General features: G+C 49.4%; 1 protein-coding gene across 1 annotated transcript; it reads right to left on the bottom strand.

Annotated features, from left to right (window-relative positions):
• Nucleotides 1-5,732: 5,732 nt before the first annotated feature.
• LOC306808449 (zona pellucida sperm-binding protein 3-like) lies at nucleotides 5,733-8,579 on the bottom strand. The gene is made up of 9 exons (XM_079319062.1): nucleotides 8,165-8,579; nucleotides 7,708-7,826; nucleotides 7,522-7,625; nucleotides 7,195-7,372; nucleotides 7,004-7,124; nucleotides 6,822-6,913; nucleotides 6,580-6,737; nucleotides 6,103-6,222; nucleotides 5,733-5,899 (listed from the first exon to the last, which is right to left on the bottom strand). Exons 1-9 carry the CDS (start codon nucleotides 8,558-8,560, stop codon nucleotides 5,766-5,768), a joined length of 1,422 nt encoding a protein of 473 aa, XP_079175188.1. The 5' UTR covers nucleotides 8,561-8,579; the 3' UTR covers nucleotides 5,733-5,765.
• Between the last annotated feature and the right edge of the window lie 286 nt (nucleotides 8,580-8,865).

Genomic DNA, 8,865 nt, shown 5'->3' with positions numbered 1-8,865 from the left:
GCACCCTGCTGGCCTGAACAGGATCTCACAGGAGGTTTGTGGCCCAGGCAGAGACAAACCTCTCCCTCAGCACTTTTCCCATGCAAATGAAGCTGGCACAAAAACACACAGCACTGGTGCATTCACTGGTGGCATTAGCAAGCAAAGTTCCCCAAAGCTGCAAACAAAGATGGAGTGAAAGTTAGAACAGGATAAAACACAGGAGCAGGGAGCAGCTTATGCTTTCCAGTTTGACAGAAAAATTACAAAAGAAAACAGAGCAGAGCCTTTATTCCCTTCCAGCACCCTGTCCACAAGCCTTGCTCTCACTTAATCTTCCCCACAGATACTCCCAGCCCTCCCTCCCTGCAGTGCCGGGGCCTGGCTTGGAGAAGTGCTACAAAGTCAGAGCTAAGTGGCAGCTTCCCATTTCCCCAGCTCTAATTGCCAGCTGAGCAGACGGGTAATCTCCCGGAACGTGCTGTGATAAGGGTGCTGCTGAGTCCCCGTAATTGCTTAAGAGCTGCCATCGAGGATGCTGGGAATTGCCCAATTATTCTCCCCGGTTCCTCCACACCCCACGTTTTTCCTCCCTCCCCCTCTTTAAGTTTTGAAAATCAGAAAAGAGCTGCCTTTTTTTTTTTTTTTTTCCTCCTCTCGAAAACAGCTGGCACAGGGTTTCTCAGCGGTTCAGTAGGGATGAAGAGATTATATCTGGGCTGGCTAATCCTGTGTGGGCAGGGAGAAGAAAATGAGGGGAGCAGCAGTGGGGATCCCAGTGGATGTAAAGGGGAGGAAAAGCTGCACTCACAGGTGATGGCTTGAACAGAATTCATCCCAGCAAGCCAGCACTGGCCCTGAGTACAAATCACATCCCATTTCCAGCTCCTCAATGGCTCTATTGAGTAATAAATCAGCTCCTAGTCCTGGCTGGCTGAAGCATTCACACTCTCACAAGCTACCTTATTCAGTGCTGAGAAGTTAAAACCTTCCTGCTAAGGCCAGCAGGCTGGGGAGAGTCAAATATCCAAATCCCCTCAGAGCTCAGCAGTGAAAAACAAAAACAAAACAAGGGAAAAAAATTTAAAAAAAAAGAAAAAAAAAAAAAAAGCCCACAAGACTCAAAACAAGTCCCTAAACTGCAGATCACCTGCACATCTCCATTTGTTCAGCTATTTTTCTCCAGAAGTTATCTGGTATCAGAGAGGAAAACAAGCCAGGCCACTGTCTAATCCAATGCTGACATGCACACACAGGCAGCAGGACTCAGCTCCCAGCTCTTGGCTCTCTGCAGCTGTTTAAAGTTTGGTTTTTCTCACTAAATGCTTCGTGACTGTCCCTTAGATGCCCCTTTTATGCCTCAGAATGGCAGCTCTTTGATTTGACAATATAGGCAGAAATATTCAATGCCACCAGAAGGACTGAGGGAGTTCAAAGTTTTTATGGGATCAGGGTTGTTCTTCTGTAAAGAGTTCCTAGAAATTTGGATACAAACACATTAAAGATACAGCATCTCCTGCAGCACACCTAGGTGGGTCTGGCTTCTTCTTTGTGCCCTGCACTGCCAGCTTATGCCCTAACCCACCTGCAAACAACAAAAACCACAGCATCACATCCTCCAACACATCTGGAAGTTGCTCCACCTCACAGCCCATTCCTCCTATTCCCCTCCTAGAAGGCATCAGGTAGAATGAGGACAATGCCAATTCCTGCATTAGACCTCTCAGTGTCCCCTCTCAACTGGGTGTGACCCCAAAGCCACTGAACACAAATCCAACCCATCCCACTCATGGCAAGCTGGAAAGAACCAACAGAGGATGGAGATTCTCAGCAAGAGGGGGAAAAATGGAGCAGAAAAGACAAGATTACTTCAAATCCCACAGTGCACCTTCAACTTAGTGAATGTCACCCTCCACATTGCAGAAGAGTCAGGGATCATTCAGGCAGATCTGAGCTAGAAGTTAATTTACTGAGTGGGTAATAGGCTGGTAAATAAGATAATATCTCAGATTTGCCAATCCCTTAATACCCACACATTCACTCACAGCTATTATACTTTGATACAAGCTGTAATTTGACATATAAACAAAATTATAACAATGAACACAAAACTACAATGATTAACAAGACTACAATTAGGTGGAACATCTAATTCACAGCCCCAGTGGCTGTTGGTGACCACCTGAGCAGATTTTCTCACCAGTGATGTTTTCCGTCTTTCTTCACTCTGGCTGGGATATGGTGGGTTGTGACTGCATAGTTAAAGTTGCATCCCATAATTTTAATAAAATTACAGATATTTGAGGGAGTGTGCATGTTCTCTATAAATAGGGAATCACAAGGGGCTCTGATACAAGCACATCCATTCCCAACACATCCAAGTACAGTCTCTGAGGACTCTCCAGGATGTATTTCAAAATGACAAACATTTTGTTCAGTGTCAAGACAAATGTCTTGGGTCTTAACAGTATTACATTCACAAATAAATCCCTGCTGTCTCTGCACAACCCATGTGGCAGCAGTGACAGTCTGCCATTTGTTCCCATTCTCCAGGCTCTAGCAGAGTACAATTCCATGCTGATTCAAACCCAATGTAATTATTGGATTTATAGACTCATTTAGGTTGGAAAACACCTCTAAAATCAGTCCAACCATTAAACATTGCAAAGAGTTGAGATAAAAGCTGTGGCCTACTGCTGGTAGGGTCACAACTAAAGTTTAGGAGATACCACCAAGATCAGCTTTTGAATTAAAATAAATATTTTGGATTACTTTTTGAGCTGAAAGTATTTACCCAAATTACCTTTTGAAACTCAGTGGTTAATGCACCCTCATCACTTTCCATTATTTGCTACAACTGAGCTTTGATACAGTGGAGAGTTATTCTGGGTGATGCCAAGTGCATTTACAATTAGGAGGAGGTACTTTTCATTAATTCTTTCCCATTTAGTCAGTACACCAGCCAAGAGATATTGTCTAGTTCCTAACACCAAAGATTTTAACAGGTGCTGTCATTCATAAAAGTCACTTGTTGCCAAGCTTAATTTATTTGCCAAAACTTCAGCATCCATGCTATTTATTTGATACTCCTAATCCTGTTCCTGGGCAGCCAGTCACACCTCTCCTGGCTCATTTTGGAGAGGTGAGGGCTCACCTGTGCATCCCTGTACAGATGTGTTTAGGGATAATAAGCAGGTAAAATTAGGTGCAGAGATGTTAACCTGCAGTGACAGTTCCACAGGGTGAGTCTCTAAAATGGATTAAGGATCACTTGTTGCTGGCCTGTCTTTTTAATACCACTGGGCTCAATTTCAGAAATCTGTGGAGTTATGATTCCAAGAGGTCCAAGAGATAGTAGGATACACTGTGGGGATTAAGGTAATTTTTGCTGTGCCAATATAAACAATCCAAGTTTAAATTAAACTATATCTCCAAGGTAAATAGATAAATTATGCCTGACACTATTTCTCTTTCCATGTATTCTTCTGATGTAACACTCAGAGTAGCTACCAGCCTGGTTAGATCCATACCCCCTTTTCAAAGGAACCACATTGAAAACTAAGGAAGTAAATTTCCACTTCATTTTTGAGGGGTTGTCCTTGACATATTGTGCTTACATTTCCCTCTGCCAAATCCACATTGATGGGTAGAACTCCTAAATTTGTACAATTACAGCTTGCTTTTTAGTGATTGTCATTTCAACATGATTACAACCATTACCATATTGATTTGTACAAATAAAAGACCTGGGTTTAAAAAAAAAAAAAAGACACCATACAGCAGGCTTGATGGATAAACTAGATCTGGGCCAAATGGCTGGATTTGGGGATTTTGCTATAACCCATTGTGGGTCCTGAAAAGGGGAAATAGGACAAGTCTCAGTGGGGAGACTCCAATCTAGTTACCCCTTGTAGTGAGTGACTTGTGTATCCACCCAACATTATTATGTTTAGCTCCACTCCTGTCTTTTAAGTCTCTTTTCATTATGGGATAGAGTTTTTAAAAGGGCAGGGGTTCCACCTTCAAGGCCTGGGGGTCTGTGGGAGATGAGACAGGGCTGAAAATTGCTTTATGGATATATAGGGATGGCAGTGGTTTGTCTCATTCCCAAGGGTCCATTCCCTTGCACAGTCAGTAGTTCAGTGTGTGATGGAATGTAATTCATTGTTAGAATCTGGTTCCCGTGTTAAACACCCCTGGTCCCCAAGAGCCACCTCTGCTTCACCTTGGGTTTCATATGGTCTCCCCTAGACAAAGGAACACCACAAAAACCCAGTTCCACTCTTGCCAGGCTTCTGGCCATATTTTTCTTGCAAATTATCCAGTTGAAGAGTGTCTCACAGATTGGTTCTGGTGGTATTTCTTTCATTACCCCCTTGAGGCCCAATTCAATTTTAATAAGCTACAATTCACCCAATTTTCACTCCTCACTACTCTCATCTCCAAATTCCCAGTCAGGGTCCCTCTATCTCCATCCCAATCTTCTGGGGATGCAATTAACTAATAGATTATTATGGGACCTAATAGATCATAAATTCTACTTTGTTCTCTTCTCTTTTTCCTTCCCCCCACCCCAGTTGTTTCTGCAATTGTTCTATTCACAGAAATAACAGCTCTTTTTGTCTCTTTCTTTGTTCAAGCTCATCTTGTTACATTCTCATTTCCTTTTCTTTGTATTCCTTACAATGACACGCTGCTTCCAAACACATTTACAACATCTTGCATATTATTCTCTCTTCTTTACCATTTTTCAGTTTCTCTCATGAAGTTTAACTGTTCCTCCATCTTTACCCCAATTTTTGGACATTCAATCTCAAAAAATCTTGGAGAAGATCTTATTCCATGCCAGTAATTGAATCTGCCACCCTACCAACTGTGCCAGTTTTGTCACAGAAGAAACAGAGATCACTCAGGTGGGTCTGAGCTGGGGGTTAGTTTATGGAGTTCTAATCAGCAAATTTTGGCATGCAAATCTCAGTCCTGCCTTCCACCTGCATGCACCAGAGACAGACAGACATTCTCCAACGATGGACCATGACCACACCACCAAATGAAGAGGATTTTGTGCTTACCCAAGCAGGCTTCTCTTTGCTCTGATGTCCCCAGAAGCTCTCTGGAGACAGAAACAAGCCAGGGGAAGAGGAGTGCAGAGGGCACCCATCCCAAGTAAGGCAGCCCTTTCCTCCCCCCACATGTCCCCAGAACCCACAGCATCTACAGCTGCCCTGGAATGGGATCATCCCAGGAAGAGTCCCCAGCTCAAACTGTGGCCCAAGGAATGCAAATCCCATTGCTGTGCTCATCCCATGAAAACAATGGAATTCACTCCCATCCAGCCCCTGCAAAACAGAAGCACCTCCAGCCATTCCCCCATCCCCAAGGTTTTTCCAGTTTTCCCCTGCAGAAGTCAAACTCAGCACTAAAATCAACCAAATTCCAGCTGCCCTTGTATCCTCCAAGGGATTTTGGAGCCTATTTCCTGCATCCCACGGGACAAGAACAGGAAAACAAATTCCAAAGTTAGGAAATAATTTAGAACCTCAGAACACCAACAAATCCCTAAAAGAAGAGCCACACCTTGCTTAGGATTCCATGCTATGGATACAACCTTTGGAAAATCCACCTCCACCTCCAAAATCCAAGGGTTTGGAGGTTTGGGAATCACTTCCAGGTGGCAGCAGCTTCACATTCGCAATTTCACCCCTTTCCTGGAAAACAGATTCCCATCCCACCCCACAGAGAACACTAGAAGGTGACAGATGCTTCTCTCTTTATTGGGATTGGGATCACTGGGACATTCCCAGAGGACAGAGCCTTTTCCAGCACATTCCCACAAGCACTCCCAGGGCAGTCAGACTCAGCAGAGTGGCTGCTGCCAGCAGGAGCCTCTGGATCACCACAGGAATTCCACCAGCAGCACCTGGAAGGGACAAAACCCACTCAATACCCATTTATTGTCTTCCCAGCCTCCAATCCTTAGGAATCTTTGGGAATGAGCCCATAGGGCAGCTCTGGGGGATTATTCCAGAACATCCATTTGTGAAATCATTGGCAACTCATAGTGGGACCAACCCCTGGGTGAAGCACAGACACAACCCCAAAGACCCCCCAATGACCCCTTACCCTGGGGAGTGCTGCCAGTTGATCCTGGACTTCCAGAGGGGGTCATTAATCCCTGAGCTGGCTCCAGGATTAGCAGGGGTCCCAAGGAGACATCAGCCTCAGTTGGCCCTGAAGGCCCACCTAGAAAAATATAGGTATGAGCACCCAGGAGAGGTAATTGCTGCTTGGACTGGAATTTGAAAATTACAGGAAGATAGACACCAGAAGGGCAGAATTCCAGGGGTTTTCAATGCAAGGATACAATCGGGATGGACACATGGAATGGTTTGGGATAGAAGGAACCTTAAAGCCCATGGGCAGAGACACCTCCCCCTATCCCAGGTAGCTCCAGCCTGGCCTGGGACACTCCCAGAATTTTTCACATTATCCCCAAAATCCCTCTCTCCTTTTAAAATCCCTTCCCTAAGGAGACTGGAGAGGAGCAGGGATTATCCTTAAACACTGCTAAAACCCCACCCTGCTACCCTAGGAACACACCTCTCTGGCTGGAGCCGTCCCTCCTCACACGCCTGCCCATCCTTGCGGGGTGGGAATTCCCAGGAGCACGGAATTCCCGGGAATCCCCTCCAGGAGAGGGACAGCTGCCGGTGTCACAGCAGCTGCAGATGGCTGCAGTGCCCTCCAAAGGTGCCCACCTAGAATAGAGTCACCAGGGTCACAAGGGCTGTGCCCAAACGGGACAGAGCCACAGGTCCCCTCCCTGCACCAGGGACACTCACAGCCCGCTGGCTCTGCTGAAGGAACAGGCTTTATTCCAGGGATTCGGGGCTTGAGCCGCCGGGGACACCCGCAGGTGGCAGCTGATGTAAAGCTGGCAGGGGAAATCAAGGAGAATTTATTAATCTCGGCGATTTTAGGGCTTTTTTTTTTCCAGGGAGGAGGGTGGAAAAAAACACCTCACCAAATTCCCCACGTCTCCGGCAAATTTGAAGGCGTCCACCACGAACCGCAGCGACTCCGGCCGGGGCCGCGGGGACACAAAGGCTGAGCCGGTGTCCTCTGCCCTGCTGTCCACCAGGCACCTGGAGAAGGGCTGGGAATCACTCGGGGCTCTCCACAGGAGCCCGGGATTGCCCCGGAGCCCGGCCTTACCCGCCCAGGTTGATGAAGGCGTAGCGGGGGGACGAGCTGCTATCGGGGGTGGCAGTGGCCACGCACTGATCCACAAAGAGCCGCAGGGGCACGTGGCCCTCTGAGGTGACATCGGCCTGGAAGCGGAGGCTGTCCCCGAGCTGGAAGCCATTGGAGAGCCTCTCCCTGCTCCACTCATCTGGAATGCAGATCCCAGGGAATGGGGTCACTGTGGGGACTTCCCAGGAGAGTGGGATCTCAAACATGCAGCAACCCCCATGGGGTGGGTTTCGCTCCCAGGATGTCCCCAGGAGCCGGGGGACACGAGGCCACCAGGGCTGCACCCACCATCCATGAGGCGCAGGGAGAACCGGAGCCGCTCCTCCGCCGCCACCGTGGAGCGGAACGGGGCCCACGTGGGGTGCACGGCGCCGCTGCTCACGTTGCTCCTCCTAAAGGGAAGCAATGGGAATTGCCTGGGGTGGCAGCAGCACCTCGGGGCCATGGCAGCACGGGATAGCCCCCACCACTCACCTGGGGTAGTGACATTCGATGGGGACCTCGGCTGGGGTGGCCCTCACGATAAGGGGGTTACCAGAACGCGTGGGTTTGTAGAACAGGGTGGTTCTGTAGATCAGGGAGTCCGGGGTCACCTGGAAGGAGGATTTGGGAAAGGAGGAAAAAAAAAAAAAAAAATCAGGAAAACTAACTCAGCACCATCAGGGACTGTGCTGGACAGAGGTCACATTCCCAATCCTACAGAGCTTTGTGCTGGCATCCCAACAAGGCACAAGAACCTCCAGGACCCACTATAACTCCTGCATGCAATCCCAAACCCACTGCTGGGTGTTCACCTCAACCAGGATATCCATACCCCAAAATCCACCCCAGGCCCGGGCACTCCTCACCCCAAACCCACCAGCACCTGCACCAAGCTACCTCCAGGGGTGACACCTTCCTCCCGTGGCCACCTGGCCACGGTGTCACTCACCTGCAGGGTGCTGCCACACTCGTGCAGCGCAGCCACGAAGGTGACGAAGGCCTGGGCGGGGTTTGGGGACAGGGGCGGGCAGGATGCCGTGCCCAGGCTCAGCTCCGCTGCCCGCACCGGGCGCCCGGTGCCGAAGAGGTCCCGGCTCACGGTGACCGCCAGCTGCCCCTCCTGGCACCGCACGGCCACCGCGGGGTGTGGGGACAGCGCCCGCAGCTGCGACAGATCCACCCGCGCCCAGGGCTGCGACACGGAGGGGACACGGCCCCGGGAGGAGTCACCCCGCAGCCGCCACGGCCCGGAATTCCTCGGGGGAAAACCCCAGGGATCAGAGGATGCGGCCGAAGCCAACACCCAGCAGAGCAGAGAGACCCCAAAGCAGCTCCCAAACCCCATCCTGGCCTCAGGAAAAGCAGCGCATGGCAAAGGGGCTGCTCGGGAGCTTTTTATGGGAGCATCCTGGGGGATTTCCCCGCTGGGATGACGGGATCCAGCTGGGATCCCAGTCGGGATAATCAGATCCAGCTGGACATTCCGCTCGGGATAACGGGATCCAGCTGGAGATTCCACTCGGAATAACGGGATCCAGCTGGGATCCCCCTGCAGCCGTGAATTGTCCCGTTTGTTCCACGTCCTGCTTGGCTGCGGTGGCTTCAATGTCACCCGTGTCCCCCTCGCTCCCTGAGCCGATTGTGGCGAGC

Source organism: Erithacus rubecula (assembly GCF_903797595.1).
Source record: "Erithacus rubecula genome assembly, chromosome: 15".
Taxonomy (NCBI): domain Eukaryota; kingdom Metazoa; phylum Chordata; class Aves; order Passeriformes; family Muscicapidae; genus Erithacus; species Erithacus rubecula.
The sequence above is the reverse complement of the archived record's forward strand: the minus strand, read 5'-3'. Positions and strand labels throughout refer to the sequence as shown.

Excerpts from the sequence above, each read along its gene's own strand:
- LOC306808449 (XM_079319062.1), bottom strand. The coding sequence starts at position 8,560 with ATGGGGTTTGGGAGCTGCTTTGGGGTCTCTCTGCTCTGCTGGGTGTTG. Across the intron at positions 7,626-7,707 it reads ATCGAATGTCACTACCCCAG|GAGGAGCAACGTGAGCAGCG; the intron begins GTGAGTGGTGGG and ends GCTTCCCTTTAG. Across the intron at positions 5,900-6,102 it reads AACTGGCAGCACTCCCCAGG|GTGCTGCTGGTGGAATTCCT; the intron begins GTAAGGGGTCAT and ends TGTCCCTTCCAG.